Genomic DNA, 20112 nt, shown 5'->3' on the forward strand with positions numbered 1-20112 from the left:
TTCATTTGACTGGGTGTTGGTTTTATTACACTCAGGTAATTTCTTTGTCTGTGGTTTCACAACACTGCAAGTTGGATTTGTTTCCTTTGTAGTGAGTTCAAGGTGAACATGTTGCTTATCGGAGCGTATTTCTCCAACGATAATCCAACCAAGGTTTAACTTTTGCGCAAATGGAGCCTTTGGTGGTCCTAGACGTTGATCAAGGACATGATGTGCCTCTATAAGGTCTCTTCCAATGAGCAATAGGATTTTGCATTTTCCATCAATCGGGAGGATATGTTTTTGTAGTTCTTGCAAGTGTTGATATTGCAATATATCCTCAGGTGTAGCAATTTCGTTCCGATTATTGGGAATGTTATCGCATTCAATCAGTTCAGGCAGATTGAATCTAGTATTGTCTTGTACAGACTTCACGACAAAGCCGTTTCCTCGTTTACCGGAAGTAACCTTGCTGCCGGAGCATGTGGATAACAAATAATCTTTTGTTTCTGCCTGTACGTTGAATAGGCTGAAGAATTCAGGAGCCACGAGAGACCGGTTGCTTTGGTCGTCAATAATTGCATACATGCGAATTACTTTGTCCTGATTATCTTTGTGAAAGACATTCACAGGAAGTATCTTGGCACAAGATTTACTACTGTTGCCGTCTTTGGAGATATCTGTGCAAGTTGAACTAACAGAGGTTAGCTTGGTTTCAGCTAACTCAAGTTGCTCCCCGCCGTCGACTGATCTAGGCGGTGAAGGCGGTGCACCTTTGGTTTGGTACACTCGATTAGTGTGTAATGCGGTGGTGTGTTGTTTACTTCCGCATTCATTGCAACTGATACTCGCGTTGCAATCACAATTTCTGTGCATAGTCGAATCACAGCATTTGTAACAAAGATTGTTTTGCCTCAACAGTTCCTTGCGTTCCTCTATAGTTTTGGCTCGGAATGCTCGGCATTCATTCAAGGTATGCTTTGTATTGTGTAGGATACACAGACCTTGTTGTTGACTGCTGTCTTCAGTTTGACGTTCAACAGCCGTCTTATGAACGTTGACTTTAGAGTACGTCTGAGGTGTGAACCTTGGCGTAGCGTCTTTTGTATTTGATGTTACCTTTGAACCAAAGATGAACCCAGGATCGTTCTTAATTTTGCTCATTTCCCTGATGAAGGCAGAGAATTCTGTAAAAGGTGGAAAGGCAACTTCATATTTAGACTTGTATCTTGAAGCCCTTGTTATCCACTTTTCTTGGAGTCCGTATGGTAGTTTTTCCACAATAGGATTTACCCCCTTTGACGAGTCGAAGTAAGCTAGCAAACATCCCAGCTTGGGATTTTCTTTGTGATACTCTATTTCTGAGATAATGTCTGACAAATCGTAAAGGAGTGAGTTGTCTTTATTTGTCAGTGTTGGAAAGTTGTCAAGTTTGTTGACGAGAGACGTCTGCAACATTATTGGTGCACCATATCGATCGTCCAGTCTTTCCCATAATCTGTGTAGGCCTCTTGTTGGGTTGTTGGCATTTGATGTCCTTATACTCATGGCATGTTTACCTGACTCTGGTCCAAGCCATTTAATAAGTAGGTCTATCTGTTCCGAGTCTGAAACTTGTAGTTCGTCTATGACATTTTAAAAGCTGGCTTTCCATGTATGAAATGATTCTGCCTGGTCGTTAAAGCTTGTTAGCCGGGAGAACAGCAAGTCCTTGCATTTGCGAAGGAGAAATCTGGTTATCTCTAACGTAGGAGTGTTTTGCTGCAGGTGTGCAGAAGGGGTCTCTTCTATTATAACTCCTTGTCTTAGGTGTGAGACAGGGATCTCTTCTATAATGCCTTGATTTTGCTGTGAGACAGGGATCTTTGCTGAAACGCCCTGTTTTCCTATTCCAGTTACTGCTCCCAGATCTGGGATTAAGGTAATTTCCGGGGACTTAATATCGGAAGGCAAGACAGCAGATGTCTGTGGCGGCAAGTTCAGTGCCACGGATGGCACGAACGCTGGTGCTTTATGACTCAGCTCAATCTTAACAGGACTTCGTCTTATCTTTTGAGTTCCTGTTACTTCCTTTACATCAGTTGACACAGGAAGTGTATTGACGAAATCTTGCACACGCTGGAGCGGGTCTTCCTTTTCGCTAGGAAGATCGCTAAATGCTTGGCTTCCGTCGTCTTCCAGGATACGAGCCTCGGCTTCGGCGGCTGCAGCTTCTCTTTTTGCTTCGAGAATGTTCCTAGCGGCCTTAAGTTCGGCTTTTTCTCGAACCGCACGTGCGGCTTCCTGTTCCATTTGAGTTTTCCTGCGAACTGCCTCCTGTTCTTTTTTAGCTTTGATGTGCTCTTCCTCCTGTTCGATTCGAGCTTTCAGGTTAGCAGCCTCAGCAATTTTACGTGTTACCTCTTGTTCCGCTTCGGCTTTTCTTTGTGTGGCCTCTTATTTAGCACGGATGGCTTCTTGTTCTATTTCGGCCTTGATTTCTGTTTGTCTGTATAGGGTCTGTTCCTGTAATACGGCTTCCTGCTTTAGGAGGGCAGCTTCTTGCTCGGCAAAGGCTATCTTCGATCTAGCCGACTCTGCCTTGGCACGCTTTCTCCGTGCTAGGCTCGACATGTCGGAGGCGTGTGAGCTCCCACTGTGCGAGGTGGTCTTGCCCTTAGATGTCCTCGTTTTTGTAGATTTAGCCTTTGTCAAGGTAAGGCGATGCTCGTGCAAAGTTTCAATTGCCAGTTCGACTTTAGACATTCGGATATCCGTTGAGAATTTGCACGTATCAATGTCTTGAAGGCTGTCTAATGTTTTTGTATTTTTCAGAAATGTCAAGTACTCGTCTGTGAGCCTGCGATACTTAGTACAGGCTTGTACAATTTTATCTTGTGCTGTTAACAATTGCTGGAGGTCGTTAGGAGGCTTGGCCGTTTCTAATAACTGAGAATCTAGGTTTGACCATAGGGCCTCTAAGTCGTGATAGAACTTGTCACGTTTTTCTATAAAGGCTCCATGTCCCTTTTCGGTAAGTTCACGCACTCGCCTAGTCTCGGCATTTTCATCTATATTTGTTGTTTTAGACGGATTTTCTTCTGGTTCTTCAGTGACATCTCCCTCTGGGGGCTGAACCTCTTCTTGCTATTCCGCGTGACTTGGATCTATGATGTAAATCAACTATTTGTAGGCAATGTTTGTTCAACGTTGTTGGTTTGCTGCCTAGGACGCACAAGCTGTGTTGCATAGTGTCAAGGTAACAGCTACGAACGATGCTCCGTTGTATTTCCTGTTCAGATGTGTAGACAAGTTGTTGTCAATTTACTGTACGTCAAGGGATGACGCGTACATGCAGGGCTCAACAGGTAGGTTGTCATGTAGCTGTATAACTAACGTGGAGTGGCGTTATCTGTGAGACACAACAGGCAAGTTGTAGACTTTTTACTGTAATGGCCTGACCATTAAGTATAACCACGATTGGGCTCAAGCAATAAGAATATCAGGTGCTGACAATTTATTCTTAAACCAATCTAACAAATGGTAAAAAGCTTAAAAACAAATAAAATACAATTTTACAATGTGTTCAATTTATGTTATTAAAACGAAATGTCAAAGGTAATAGATAGCACAGTCCGTTGAATCTGAGAAAATGTTGTACTTTCGAGAGCAGTTAAGTTTCAAGTGTTTCACAGAGAGAATGTTCAAATATGTATAGAGTAATTTGAAGGCTTCAAAAACAATGTTGTAAAGTTAACTCACTCTGTGGTTAGCCACGAATTGTGTCCTAGATGACGTTTGAAATGAAATGTTCCTCGTGATCGTTATGACCTTGCAGTTTTCATGTAACGGATCCGTGTGAGAGAGGGAAAGGTAGCGACGGTACGATGTTTTAACGTTAAAGATGAATAATCCTCCTAGACTGGAACAGATAAATAGATTAAGAATATAATCAAACGAACTATATAAACTACGGAACGGTGTAACAGAATAATTTGATTTAAGAAAAACTAAACAGACAGCCGGTCATTTTAATCCTCTTTTATCTTACTTTTCTGGCATTTGATTATATTTTCCTTTGAACTTTTAAATTACTTAAACTCACGCATCAGTCGAATTCATGAGTTTAAAGTCCCGTTATAGGAATACATGTAACAAATAGTTAAGTATTATATTTGCTATTTCCAAAATGCCAGAAACCACTCATGTTTTTTTTTTATTTTTGTGGTTTGGATGACATTTTCGTTTTCCGATACATTTGATATTATTTGTTAGAAAATACCGCATTTGTTTTACGTTTACATGCCGTTTGTGTTCCTAGTGTTAATATATTGGATGTGTCATAATGTTTGATCGTTTGTATGTGGAGGTATTCATATTGCTTTTAGAATTTTCGACGTATCTCAACCAATATTTGTAAATTCTAAATGCATACATTAATTATGCATCTTTGATATTCAGTTTCTAAATTCAGGATAATTTCACTATGTATAATTATACTTTCATAAAATCAATATGTAATTTTCTTGTAGGATACACTTTTGACAATTCACGTACAAAATGAATCTTGTCAAACAACTGTATTGCCAGGGATGACGTGTATGGCAAGCCGTTTTGCTATTTATTCTTACTTCAAGATATCTCATAAACTTTATATTTGACTATTTTCGAGATGACAACAAAATGAAGAATTCATTATTACGGGGTATACATGTAGTGTAAAAGTAAAAACAAAAATCTATTTCACTATTCACCTAACTTGAATACTGAAATATAAACTATAAATTTCATTATTCATTATTGAATTTTGAATGAAAATAAAATAAAATGGACTTACATGTACATTGTACTTCAGCGCGATCACTTATGATGAATGTAGAGTATCATTTTTGTTTCGAGTTGCCACTGATACTTTTTCATTCGAATCACAGATAAATACACAATCAAAACAACATGTACTCATGATGCAGTAGATGTTTTCCATTCCTGTTGAAAAGGACACAACAACTTTACATTTTTATCCTTAATTTCTCATGATCTAGCATGATCAATGTGTTCAAAGCAGACCTATGTAAAATATCAAGTAACTTTAGTTTAAACATATTTATTTACAAGATTGATCGTTTATATAAATATACAGTGTTAATTTCCATTGTTTAACGCAAGCACCTACATTTTAGATAAATGAAATGAATGAAAACTACGGTTCCTTATTTGTGCATTGTGATTAAAAATCAGTATGTATCATTACTTTCATTTGTTTACAACTCTGTCTCCTATTGTTCTGGTCGTACTATTGCAACTATTCAATTTCATGACTGTATCATGTGTTTCCATCAGTTTACTATAGTACTATCACATAGTTAGGCTAAAATTAATGGTAAACCCTAGCTTTTAGTGTTTTGATGTCTAATCTTACCGTTTTAATTTATTGACACAACTGCACGACTCTCAATTAACAGTGGTAAGATAATCGTTGCAGAGAATCCTGCTAAAACTTTTGTGAAAGACGGTTTTAACTTTGCAGTGTTGCGAGAGTTTATGTTCTATGTTGAAGGCAATTGTAGGGATCTGCAATACAAGTACCGTTCAATTTAGTTTAGGTATATAGATATAGGAAGATGTGATGTGAGTGCCAATGTCTGGTATTTCTGTCTGTGACCTATGTTTTCTGTATTTGGCATGTGTAGTGCATCATGACATAAGACATTGTAACGTGTACCATGATGAACGTTCGTGCAGGACTGTTGTGTGTATTTTTGACATGGAACACTTGACCAGAGTATGACTTGTTGACTCTTGACCTATATACGTTGGGTGTGTCATCATGATACAGTGTGTTCCTTGGAATATAACTTGACCTCAAAACATAATTTTCAATTGACCTTGCTTCTGAATATGTGGCATGTAGATGTATTGTCATAAGATGGTGAGTCTAGTGGCACGAGAAATTGCATGTGAGCTTGACCTTTGCCGTCAATTTACAACTTGTATACTTTTTTTGAATTAAATGGAGAATTGTCTGATTGGCACTCATACTTTATCTTCTTATATCTATATTAGATATATAGATATATCTATATTTGTTAGTTTTCTGTACCACGATGACCCTTTCCTCAAAATGTGCTTTGTGTTTTTTTGACAAGGAACTCTTGACCAGACTATGACTTTTTAACTCTTGACCTATGCATATTTGGTGTGTCTCTTGGTATGATTTCCTTGACGTCAAGTCAGGAGTATCTGGTTTTTGTTAGTCTTGTATGTTTTTAATTGTAAGTTTATTTCTATGTTTTGGAGTTTGAACTAGTAAACAATTTGTTAAGGGGCCATCTGAAGCCCGCCTGCGAGCGAGGGATTTTCTCGCTTTGTTAAAGACCCATTGGTGGCCTTCGACTGCATTCTGCTCTTTTGACATGTTCCTGTCACTTTTACATATTTCACATTTCCATTCTCAATGTTTAAGAATGTTTGTTTCAAATTAAAACTAAACTTTAATTTCTGTGAAAGTCAAGAGAAAACATTTACTGCTTCAGTAGCACCATGTGCTACAAGTTTTGATAGATAAAGCAAAATGTTTCAATCAGTTTACCTTAAATTTTATTTCATGGCCATGTAGATATGGATAGTCTGTTTTTACATCTTAAAAATTCACACCGAAGGTATACGCATATCAATAAACCGAACTCAGTGCAAAGAACCTTTAACGTACACTTATACAGAGAGCTCAATCTAGTGAAACACTTTGTTATGCTGGTCAAATGTAACTTGAATTATCACTGTCTGTTACAAAATTGCACCCAGATCCTGAAAAAAATTCCTAGTTAATTCTAATAGAAGTAGAATTTAATTGAAGTAAATACGCTATTTACTGAAATGAATGTAGAATGTGTCTATTTGCCACAGATGCCCCTGCTTGTGAACAAAAATATGAGTAAACTTCCACATGTAGATGCAGGATTCACGTAATTTTCAAAACACTTGATTGAGGCAAACTAAAGTTAAAGAACGGAAACAACAGAATTAGTATGTTTCCTATCTTCAGGTTCCATGTTGACATTTGTATCATTGGTACTCGCACCACATCTTCTGACATCTATTTAAGTCGTGAACAGTGACACCACCCAATATCGAACTTAATAGATCTGTGTTATGGGGTAATAAGCATTGTGTGTAAGGTTTATAACATTTGTTTGAGTCAAACATATATGACCGGACTATTTGGACAGTGCAAGGAAATTAGTTTTTAATCAACATTTTAGTATTTCAATTATTTTAATTTATATTTACGTTTTGCATTTATTTAATTATTCTATACTTTGTCGTAAATTCAGGCATAAGTGTTTTACACGGATTATGTGTCATAATCTTGGACAAAGGTCTTAAATGCATTTACTCTATTTATCTCATTATTTATTCTCTGTGACAGTTTGGACTATAATAATTTACAAATACGTGTCGGACACTAATTACTCTTTTAATCTATTGTTGTTTCTAATTTGTCATCTGTTAATCTGCTTAATCCTTTAATTGCTTGTGCTTATATATATATATATTGTTATTGTTTGTATGTTACTTTACATTTAGTTTGGAGTTTGTTGTTCGGTCTTGCCGGACTGCTAAAATAAAAGTTTAAGGAGCGAAATTTTCCTTCTTGGTTTACATATAGTCGAATAACCATTTTACCCGGCTATACATATTTAAGAGAACGGAAACGAAAAATTCAGTATTTTTTTTTATGTTTTTAAAGGGACATGTTAACTCATGAACTGTAAAATTGACGCAACCAAATTTCAAATTTGATTTTGTGTTGTGTGGAAATAAGCATTGTCCCAGGTTAAGGGGATGGTGTGAATCCCGCTAACATGTTCAATTCCGCATTATTTGGTATGTATGTGCCTGTCGCAAGTCAGGAGCCTGTAATTCAGTGTGTCGTTTGTTTATGTGTTACATATTTGTTTTCCGTTCATTTTTTGTACATAAACTTGTCCGTTTCTTTTCTCGTTTGAATATTTTTTTACATTGTCATTTATGTGCCTTTTATAGCTGACTATGCGGTATGGACTTTGCTCATTGTTGAAGGCCGTATATGACCTATTGTTGTTAATTTCTGTGTAATCTGGTCTCTTGTTGAGAGTTCTCATTGGCACTCATGCCACATTAGATTGAGGGTGGGGATCCCGATAACATGTTTAACCCCACCTTATTCTGTATGTATGTTCCTGTCTCGTTTGTTTATGTGTTACATATTTGTTTTCCGTTCATTTTTTGTACATAAATCGGGCCGTAAATTTTCTCGTTTGAACTGTTTTACATTGTCATGTCGGTGCCTTTTAGACTTGTAGCTGACTATGCAGTATGGACTTTGCGCATTGTTGAAGGCCGTATGGTGACCTATAGTTGTTAATTTGTGTGTCATTTGCTCTCTTGTGGAGAGTTTTCATGGGCACTCATGCTCATGCCACATCTTCTTTTTTATATTGTGTATAAGTTGTATTTGGTTGAGGCAAACTAAAGTCAATTTAAACATATCTATTTATAGTGGATTGGGGAAACAAGTTATTGCAACTTATATTAATTATATAATCCCTTTCCACTTTGTGGGTGCGCCGGGAGTTTTGTCTTGTAGCGGTATTAGCCTGCTCTTTTTCGAAACCAACAAGGGTGTCTTTTACGTGCAATAGATATAAGTTACTTTATTCACCAATACTAAAAGTCTTGGAGGATATATAAAAAAAGACGATGTGGAATGATTTCTAATGAGACAACTATCCACGACAGACAAAATGTAATAGAAGTTAACAACTAAATGTCATCGTACGGACAAAAAAAAAATCAGCAAGCCCATATAACATAATCAGCTATAAAATGCATCGAAATGGCAAATGTAAAACAATTCAAACGAGAAAACTTACGGCCTAATTTTTGTACAAAATTATGAACGAGAAACTAATATGTACCACAAGAAACGATAACCACTGAATTATAGGTGCAACAAAGGATAAGCAGATCATACTCCACAAATGGCACCTGTTGTGTTGTGTTCGTTCCTCATATCATTCAAGTACAAAATAAAAGATAAGTCTAATTCCGTAGGTAAACACCCGAGAAAACGTTATTTGGGCGAAATTCAAAAGGAACATATTAAAAGAAGATTTGTGATTGTTTAAGATTACTCATTAGTGCTTTTACGAGGACTATATTATGCTCAGATTCAAAGTGGATAATCAGTACTGTATTCCTTTATAAATTGATTTACAGAAACAGATGATATTTTATGGGTCTTTTGTCTGCAGGGACATATGAGGAGCAATAGTTATATAAGAGAAGTGTAAGATATAGAAAAGATAGTCAAACAAGAAAACAAAAGGACAATGCCATGGAACCTTCTCTCGATTTCTTCGTCCTTCATTTTGAAGTCTTCCTTTTCTTCTTCCTAAGAAAATTTTTAACGGAGTTACGACGTGCTTTTGTTATTACTATTGAACTACATATGGAATCTATCTGGTATTGATTGGTGTTTGCATGATGTTACCATTTTGTTTGGCAACTAGTCCAAACAGATCTGGAGAAGTTGTAAGAGTAAAAGTAAAACCGAACTCATCCCGTCGCCAAGTTGTATTCACTAAAGTCTAATGATAAAAACTAGCATTTCTAAACTGAGTTTCCATACCACTACATGTAGTTCTATACATTAATTATATCGAGAAATTACTTCAATGAAAATGTATTGATACGAGAAATAGTTCACAAACATTTAATAATTTTGCCGGTTTGTTTATCATTATTTTTGTTCATTAGAACCAAGATTAACATACAAAAATAAGGAGATGTGACATGATGCCAACAGGACAACTATCCACTAAAGTTCATCGACAATTACAGAAAACTTACTACCTAATGTATATCTAAACAATTGCTCTAAACAAAAATGACAGACACGAACCAACGACAACCACTGAACTACGGGCTCTTCACTTTGGACAGACAAATAAACAAAAAATTGCGGAATTAACATGTTTGCAGGAGGACAGGACAAGTTGTATTGACACCCCTCCCCAACCACGATTGTTTAACCCTATTCCAGCAACCCAACTTTATAGATCACAAAGTGTTTCGAACATTTATTCAGACCAACTAGAATAAACTTGACCTTAACCATGTGCATCGTCAGGAGAACAAGCCATTGCATGGTGACATTGTGACACTAAATCTTAAAAATACTGTAATTTTTATAAGGGGCTCCCAAGATAACTCTTCAGAACAAACGTTATGAAAGTACAGTTTGTACTTGCATTAATACTGGTCATCACCTTATTGTGTAATTGCCACCTCAGCAAATTTTTCAAATGTCTATAGAATTATCGATTATGTTCGTCACTAACTGACCACATGTAATTTCCCTGATAGATTGTTATATTCAAGAGAGTCCGAAGAGATAAGAATTATTACTGTCTTCTTATCTTATGTACAATTACTGTATACAACTTTTAAAATGGCGTTTACTATTTTATTAGTTTTTCTTTGTACATCATTAACCGCTCTATGTGAGGGAAGACAAAAAGTCCTAACACTTGCAACTTTGGACACAAATAGTACACAAAGTAAGGTATTGTAGCACTTTCGTATTATCGAAAACAAATTCAACAAACTCAACAAATTTATTATTACAGATGACTTTTGTTCGGTTCTCTGTGTCTAATGCAATGTTGAAAGCTATTTGAAAGATTTTTATGAATTGATAATACATAAGTAATGGTCTGGAAACCGTAAAAAGGGTTCCTTGGCATAAGTCATTGAAAATATGGCGGGAAATGGTTCTCTCTAGATTTTTGTTACATTTAACATTGACACCCTTTTCTGTCAAAAACTCGAAGTATAACAAAAAAAATTATAAAATTTTCTAGAATAGCTTTTTAAACTGTACGTAATAAAACTATGAAATGAAAAAAAATCAAATGTGAGCAGGCAAATTTTTAATGGCACTACATGGATAAAACCAGAGGATTCCGAATATTTGCCAAAAAGTGAAGAAGAAAAAAACAAGAAAACATCGTCAATCCTAAAATTCTACTCTCCAACAAAACCTTTCGACATTGATCAAAATCTTACTTGTTTTATTTTTAATTGAAGCTTTTAATCAATTAATTGTTCTTTTATATGTAGAATTTGATACCTATGTGAGAAGAGAGATACTGTTTTATATACTTAGCAAAATAAATGAGACAAACTTTGCCCAGCTCTCATCATCCACAGAGTGTGAAATGAAGATAAACAGCACTGGTGAACAGTGCCAACAATGTCTCGCTGGAGTTTGTCGAAAGTAAGTTAATTGTATAATTACACATTTTGTTAACATATACATATGTGTGTGTGTGTGTATGTGTGTAATAATATGTTTTTAATGAACATTTTAAGCATTCAAATTCGCTCTATCTTTTCCGAGTTTAAACTCCTAGACACATGCACAGGCGTTTTTTGTTTCGGTAATTATTTAGATTTAAGATAGACTAGAAGATAACCGCGAAATTGCGGTACAAAAAGTCAAGTGTTGAAACGAATAGTTTTAAAATCGCTCGCAGTACGTTTCAACTGAGCATGCACAAAAGCTTATAAGACACGAATCGATAACGGTCTCCGAATTGGGATACTTTTTCAAAATTTCGCATTTTCTGTGGAAGATAGATTGCTTCAAAGACAAATTTATGAAATACAAAACACTCCATTTATACATTATATCCCAAATATTTCCTAGTTTTAGAGGAGTTTAGGCTCAATGATATTGGTCTGTTCCTTAAGTAGTATAGATTTTAGGTATACAAATGTGAAGATGTGGTATTGCTGTTAATTCAACAACTATCATCCATTATAGACCAATTGCCGCCGATTTAAAAATCTACAGGTTATTCGGCCTTCAACAATGAACAAAACCCATACCGTAAAGAAAGCAAAAAGATTTTTCGATATGTCAAGACAGCTCAAAGGAGAAAACCAACAGCCTGATCTTTGTACAAAACAATAAACGAAAATCAAATATGATAGACACTAACCAACGACAAAAGGTTCACTTTTACACTATATACTGTACCATGTAATATGTATAATTATTATGATATATCTTAATTTAGAAAAAGCATGCGTTGACCTTGCAATAAAAAAACCCGAACTTTTGTACTTTTTAGCAATACGCAAATGTTATATTATCAAAGTTCGATAAAACAGATTATGCCAACTATCTTTAAACCAGTATTTGAAGTGAGTAATTTTGTGGACAAAATGGGGAAATCTCTACCAGCTGCTCTTGGCTTATTAGGAGAAGAATCCGGATTGTTCCTTGAAGGACTTGGTCAAATATCTTCTCATCTTGGTTCGGGTTTGACAGGTTTGCAAGAATTCTCTGGAATCGCTTCTAATTTACAGTCTTTGGGAGGCAAATTAACATCCCTCTCAAAAGATGTGGTAAGTGTTAATATCAACAAATTACCAGACTTTAGTAGTCAGGGACACATTTTAGAAACACTGGTCCAGCTTGGAGCTCAAAGTTTACTTGATCAAGTCAAAAATGGCTTTTCAAGTATCGGCGATGCATTAACAGATCTTGGTAACAAAGTTGTTGGTGGTATTACAGTCGCTGGGAATGCTGTTATAGATACCGGCAACACTATTGGAAACGCCTTTCATAGTGAGTATACACTTTATTAATTAAGATATTTAGAGCTATTATGATGTTGATAAAGGGTTGGTATTTAACTACGTCCAGCGGTAAATTAAAGGGATATTCAGGACGAGAACACGTTAATCGATATGAATATACATTGTACACCCTGCTTCGTACTAGACCGACACGCTGAGACAAAATACGGAGGACGACATGGCAGTAATGTCATCATACCCGAACTTATTCAGAGTATGAATCCAAGCCGACCAGTCTTTGCTTTTACTATTTGATGATGCTTGCTTAGCGGAGTAGTAGCAAGTGCCAACTTTAATGTCTTTGATTTGACCTGACTTGGTTCGAACCAAAGACAAACCTCACTCGAGGCGAATACTCAGGCTACGACAAAACAACGTGGGCGGTTATCTAGGATACAGGATATTGATACAATTATGTACAAAATAAAGTCTTGTTCATTTTAAGTTCTTGCTTTTACCAATACAGAGATACAATAGTGATAATGATTAACACCAAGTTATGCAACAATAAATACGATTTCTTCCATATGTATAGGCTTCAATGAAAAATATGACAAATGCAAAATGGCAGTCGTAACAATTAGGAGATAACTGTATTGTATGTTAAGCTCCGACGGCATCAATTGATGATTTGATGGTCAAAAATTAATCATTTTGGTGTTGGTGTAGTTTAACATTCTAGTGTGTTAACAATATAACATGCCCGAATTGTATGCATTAACTTTCGTCACATGCACTTACACTTTTAATGCACTTAACTGTTGACATTTTCGCGATAATGCAAATGTGAAGATTTCTTTTCTTTGATGAGAAAGACGTTAGAGTATGATTAAGCATTTACTATGTGTGTAGTTGAAAAGAAGACCATATCACACTTGAACTATCAAACTGATCATGATATTTTCTTGCTTATAAAGTTCATTTAAACTTCGAAAAGAAATTACTTCTAGGTTGCATTTGTTAGTCTTAAGTTTTTTTGCGAAATAAAAATTAACTTTAATATATTCTGTTGAAAACATAAGCTGAATTATGCAAAATGGCTACCTATTTATGTATCTTAGGTATATTTGGAAAGCGGGCTGTGTCTGTCGAGAAACGAGACTGTGACAACCAGTGTGCAGTTTGTGGTAAAATTGATCAATTGTCACACGACACAATGACTATTTTAGCAATAGGTAAATACTTTATGTGAATCTAACATAGTACACTAAGTTAAGTCATCGCACTCAAAAACTTTATGGATGCATTGCTGTAGCATTTGGTCCAGGAACACAGTTATTGTCCTTTTCAAAATCTGTGGCTTCATTTTTATTTCTCAAATAGAAAGTAGGGGGAGTAAATTTACACTCTAAAAAAATGGGTCATGAATAATAAAGTTAAGTAGTGATTTGGTCCAGCTAATATTTAAAGATTAGTATTCTGGAAACTGTCAAAAGAATTCAAGACCCCCTTAACATAAAATAGACCCTATCTTAAGTTAGAGCTGATGAAGAGTTCTATAATTTTGAATGGGATATAAAAAAAAAACGTTACTTAGGAAAACAGTAATTCAACCTTTATTTACGTAACTATCATGATGAAATGCTAACTATGTATTTACTGAGAAATTGCAGTTATATAACCGTGACTAGTATTGTTCGTAATACTATTATTGACTCTTGTGCAATTACTATCCCCAAGATATTCAGGCACAAGGGATCTCATATAAGTTTTAAACTATCAGGATCTGTGAAGAAAATGTCTATATTTTTTATTACAGTTTGTGGCGAAGGAATAATATACAATCAACGAAATACTCTTGAGCAAGTCAAATACCTACAAGGAATATACAACAATACCATCCAAAACCAACTCATAACAAAAGTAAGTAATACTATGTTGTTTATCTTATGTTTTTTACATATCAATTTTTATAAAATCATTGTTTCAAATAGAAATTTAGGTTAAACTAGAACACACCCGTGATATCGCGGGTCCGTGACTGAATTAAAGTATAGAACTATGTATGTTATCTGATAAAGTCATGTCGATTATAAGATGTACAGTTTTCTCTGCTTTAAAAAGCTTTCTGTTTGAACCCGTCGACCTTGAACTTATCAATTATTGGTAATATTAATTATTTGGAAAACAAAAGTGCCTGGAATGGAGTATTTTTTAATCAACAGCATTGTCCTATATTAGTTATAAATAAAGTTGAATTCTTTGATTCGCTGTTTTACGTCATGCCGGCTAACAAATTGAAAACTGTACCTATACGCCTTAATTTAAGTCCAAATTTTTAGTATTCGTATTGTCATCTTAGAAAGTCATACTGATTAAAATACTACAATAGGGAACAATGTGACAATGGTTGAATTTAGTAGTGTCAACCCTGTGGTTATGACCCGTGTATATAGCAAAATTTTAAATACACCGTATGGTGGTGCGCCTGTTAGATGCGGAACGTACAGATAAGGTGATAGGTAACAGGTGAATACACAATTGGTATCGGTATCGGGTTAATTATTGGCAATATTAATTATGTGGACTGCAAAAGGGTCTGGAGTGGTGTAATTTTTAATCAACACTAATGTCCTATATTAGCTAAATATAAAGTTGAATTCTTTGATTTGCCGTTTTTACCTGATGACGGCTGACAAATTGGACCTCGTCATTTTAGTATTATAGATAAGTTACCAAAATTTAAAACACCGTCTTCAGTTTGTAAGTAATATTTCTAATAAAGAACCTTGGAAATCAACCAGTTCACTTGTGCATCATGCTACTAGCCTAAGGATAAAAAAATACAGCTTGGCATCAAGACAAGGTGGAATTTATTATAGCTTCAAGATCATCAACACATATAGCGTTCATTTCACAGGCAATTTATTCATCATATTTTGAGGGTTTTATTTTTATAAGGATATGTCAGACGGACCAAATATACTCCTGCTAATTCATGTGTCTCGGTTTATGGTATTATTTATAACAAATTGACAACTTGCTTCAACAGCAATGAGTAAATCTGAGTAAATTTCTTTTTATGGAATCCAATATACTCGCAAAGATATTTAAAAAACGTGACGATAGTAACATACACAGGAAAAAATCGCTCTGCAAAAATTTCTCCAATATGGCATGCACATATATATGGTATTGTAAATCACTTGGTTATCCTGATTCTTAGGCGACCATGGTATATTGTACCATGCAATGCTGAATATTCCGGATATATGGAGCAAAAACTAATTGCCTCGTCAAGTTTATTTTTAAATGATAATTATTATGCATATAAATATAATTACAGGTTGAGTACGATCCTTTGTCAATTAAAACAGACCACCGAATTGCCTTTTCACGTGCATTTATGACCTACAGTGTCCAGGGAAGTGTGGATAGATTTCAGGCTGATAATGACTTTGAAATAAGCGATCTGAAGAAGTCTGCAAAAGATGTCGCTAAACATATTTGGCAGCTGATGAATTAAATGATTATATTTTGCTATTATCTTAAATTTTTACTATAAATCAAGCATTTTGATGCATGTTTATGTATATACTGGTTTGTGAAGCCACACATTTGCATTTAAAACATACACGTATTTTATTTGAATGTACTAGCCATAGCAGAGCTCTGACATTTAAGATAGATCTCATCTTTCTTTTAACACTTGAACTCCATTCTGATATTTCACTAAGCATCTTCATTCAAATCAAAAACTCCAATATACAATGTCTTAGACTAGTGTACGTATATAACATACGTAGAATAATGACTTAGGGATTTATCAATTTTTCTTCCGGAAAGGATGATAAGGTTGTTTTGATAATGTGCTTTGCATTTCGGGGCAATGCAAGCTGACAATGCGGTATGGGCTTTGCTCATTGTTGAGGGCTGTACGTTGATTTTGAGTTGTTCATTTCTGTGTCATTTTGTCTCTTGGTGAGAGTTATCTCATTGGCAATCATATCACATCTTGTTTTTTATAGTTAAAATTATTTTGATTCCTTCAATTAAGCAGTTCCTACGAAATTTTTCATTACCCTTTTACCTTTTCACCGTTTTTTTTTATTATTAATTATGGCTATGCTGATATTATGAATATGTGTAACATCCAAGATTGCTATAAAGTTTAAGAGGTTAAGATCTAAAGTATATATCTAAAATATATTTAAAATCTTTGAATATTTAGACAACCAAAACTTTATTACTAATAAATGCACTAGGCAATACGTGTCACTTAATAACTTAGATAATATGATTTAAGCTTTATTTTTTTTGCAAATATTCCAAAACACTTTATAAATATTGCCGAAAAACAGGCGTATCATGCCCTCATCGCACAGCCGTTTACTATAAAGATAATTATTTTAATAACATTCTAGTTTAAATGTCATTATACAAATATTTGATCGGATTTATCCTCAAAAGCATTGTTCCACCTTTTCAACGTATAGTTCAACTTAAGAAAATCTTAAGCAAACAAATGATCCCCTCAATTGAATTAAAAAAAAAAACAAATTCATTGATTACTCGCCATGACGAAGTCGCATACTGTAGAACTTGGTCGTGGTCTTTCTGACAACGGCGGGGTTAACAATAATTTGTTATGGTCTGTGATTTGGCAGTTAAAGGGTAATCATTTATGGGAGAGATGAATCTTTATATGCTATTTGCAGTTGAATAAGACGCCATGACTAATTAAAGAACCTTAGTGAGCACGCTCACATACCCCACGTCCCCACATTGTCATTGGAGAAATTAAATAAGTATAAGAAAAAAAAATTGTATAAGAAAAAATATTGAATAATAATTTCCTGTCAATATACATAGTATGTCCTTATTATCTACAAAATTTCATGAAATTCTGTTGTGTGTTTTCAGAGGAGTTGAGATGACAAACTGTTGCAGAAGTAGATTGAAGCAAATAAGTTCAAAGGGGCATAACTCCTAGAAAAAAATTGAACCGTAATTTCCTGTTGATATGCACATCTACATAGTATGTCCTTATTATCTACAAAGTTTCATGAAATTCTGTTGTGTGGTTTGAGAGGAGTTGCGATGACAAACTGTTGCAGTAGTACATTAAAGTAAATAAGTTCAAAGGGGCGTAACTCCTAGAAAAAAAATTGAATCGCAATTTCCCGTTGATATGCACAACTACATAGTATGTCCTTATTATCTGAAAAGGTTTAGTGAAATTCTGTTGTGTGGTTTGAGAGGAGTTGTGATGACAAACTGTTGCAGTAATACATTAAAGTAAATAAGTTCAAAGGGGCGTAACTCCTAGAAAAAAATTGAATCGCAATTTCCTGTCGATATGCACAACTACATAGTATGTCCTTATTATCTGAAAAGGTTTCGTGAAATTCTGTTGTGTGGTTTGAGAGGAGTTGCGATGACAAACTGTTGCAGTAGTACATTAAAGTAAATAAGTTCAAAGGGGCGTAACTCCTAGAAAAAAAAATTGAATCGCAATTTCCCGTCGATATGCACAACTACATAGTATGTCCTTATTATCTGAAAAGGTTTCGTGAAATTCTGTTGTGTGGTTTGAGAGGAGTTGCGATGACAAGAAACAGGACTGACGGACTGACGGACGGACGGACTGACGGACGGACGGACGGACGGGTCAAAAACATTATACCCTCCGCAACTTCGTTGCGTGGGGTATAATAAGTTAATATAAATTTGCGCCCCCTTGTTTCCACTCATGGTTTATAGACTCATTAATTTTTTCTTAGTTCAGGTGTTTAAAAATTGTAATTATATCAGTTTAGGTACACTAGAGGTAAGCTAGTAATAGTTGATGCATAAGTTCATTTCAATGAATAATTCTTTCTTCCGCTCCATGGTCATGGTACACTCAGTCATTGAAAGGGGGACCACTATGATAGATCAATAGTATTTGGTATGCAGTTGCATTGATCTAAGCACGATTATTATGTGGCGCTGCAACTTTGGTCATTGTTCCCATATTACGGTATTGCAAAAGCGAAACGTGTTATCTGTCAATTAGTTAATTGTTATGATTGTGAATGGCGTCATATCATAGTTGTCCACCCTCGCTTTTAAAATATGTCTCTTGTCACAAAAACTCCTACGATCGGCAATATTGATCGTATCCATTATAAACATCAATATTGTATTATAATCAATTGGGATTTTAAAAGTTTGTGTTTACTTAGATCGCATTAATAAATATCTCTTATATAAAACAGCATTAATTTAAATAGAATTTTGGAATTACCGTGTAACACTCTAGCTCGAAAGTGTGACACTTAAAACCCAGGAATGATTTTTTTACTTAAAGATTTCAAGAATAATGTAAATAAATTATAGCCACTTAGAAAGAAATTCATAAATTCATAATCTTATCAAATTAAGAATCAATAAAATGCGATTTCATATAGAAAAATCACGCTATTATATGTAATCGAAATATTTTTCCGTAAAAAAGGGGGAATGAGGTAGATAGTTATAGTTAAGTTAGATGTGTGCATGACAACACCGTATGGTGTTCATGAAGTGATATGTATGACAACTGCAAATTCGAATCTTTATGAAAATCTATAAATTTACAAGTGCACACATTTTTAATAGAGATTTTAAGCTATATCCTAACACATTTTAAGTTTTGAACCATAAACTAACCATACCGAACACTTTTAAAAAGACGCATTTATTCAAACATCAAAATCGTGCATAAATAATTCTTATACTTGTTTAAATATTATGTCTAGCAAACTACACATACAATGTATTTACTCTGAATTAATAATGATTAAATTTCCGAAATAAATTTCTCGTCAAAATAGCGATTTCCACAATTTGAATGAGAACCGAAAGTAAAATTCATGGATTCTGGATTTTTTTTTTAGAATATTTCAAACAATCGACACTTCACATTATCATGTCATCAAGAACATACATGTACACGTAGTGGTCGTTTTCAAGTTTAAGTATAATTATTGATTATCACAAAAGGTCAAGATCTATTAACCTTGACATATTCAGAAAATAAGACAGTCTATAAAAATTACAATTAAGTTATTTGAATTTGAATTTGAATTAAGTTAGTCCTTTGAAACACTCCTTGCTAACCAATTTTGCAAGTTTTGGTTATTATTTAAACTACAACATAATCATCAAAACAACATATATTACCCAAAATGTTATCATGCTCAAATTTTTTGGGGGAATACCAGAGGTTGGGGGTCTTAGGGAGGGGGTGGTTTGACGCCAGAATACATGTTTAACCTGTCACATTCTTTATGTGTCTGTCTCAAGTCAGGAGTCTATTATTGAGCTGTTGTCGTGTATTACTGTTTCTCATATTTGTTTTTATTGTTCCATTACAGTTTGTTCTTGTGTTGTGTCGTTACACCACTGTCTCAGATTTAAGAGAACTGGCGCCTTCAAATATGATTTATCCCTTCCACATTATTTAAGTGCCCGTCCTAAGCCAGGAGCATGTACATGTAG

General features: G+C 34.8%; 1 protein-coding gene across 2 annotated transcripts; it reads left to right on the top strand.

The window, feature by feature from the left end:
• Positions 1–10399: 10399 nt before the first annotated feature.
• Positions 10400–16128, top strand: LOC143045220 (uncharacterized). 2 transcript variants are annotated; one of them, XM_076217573.1, is made up of 6 exons: positions 10400–10559; positions 11122–11278; positions 12138–12637; positions 13710–13823; positions 14408–14511; positions 15935–16128. In XM_076217573.1, exons 1-6 carry the CDS (start codon positions 10451–10453, stop codon positions 16112–16114), a joined length of 1164 nt encoding a protein of 387 aa, XP_076073688.1. In that variant the 5' UTR covers positions 10400–10450; the 3' UTR covers positions 16115–16128. The 2 variants fall into 2 exon arrangements, with proteins under 2 accessions (XP_076073688.1, XP_076073689.1); XM_076217574.1 differs by having other exon boundaries at positions 10405–10564.
• Positions 16129–20112: the final 3984 nt, after the last annotated feature.

The sequence above is a fragment of the Mytilus galloprovincialis genome, chromosome 9 (assembly GCF_965363235.1).
Source record: "Mytilus galloprovincialis chromosome 9, xbMytGall1.hap1.1, whole genome shotgun sequence".
NCBI classification, from domain to species: Eukaryota; Metazoa; Mollusca; class Bivalvia; order Mytilida; family Mytilidae; genus Mytilus; species Mytilus galloprovincialis.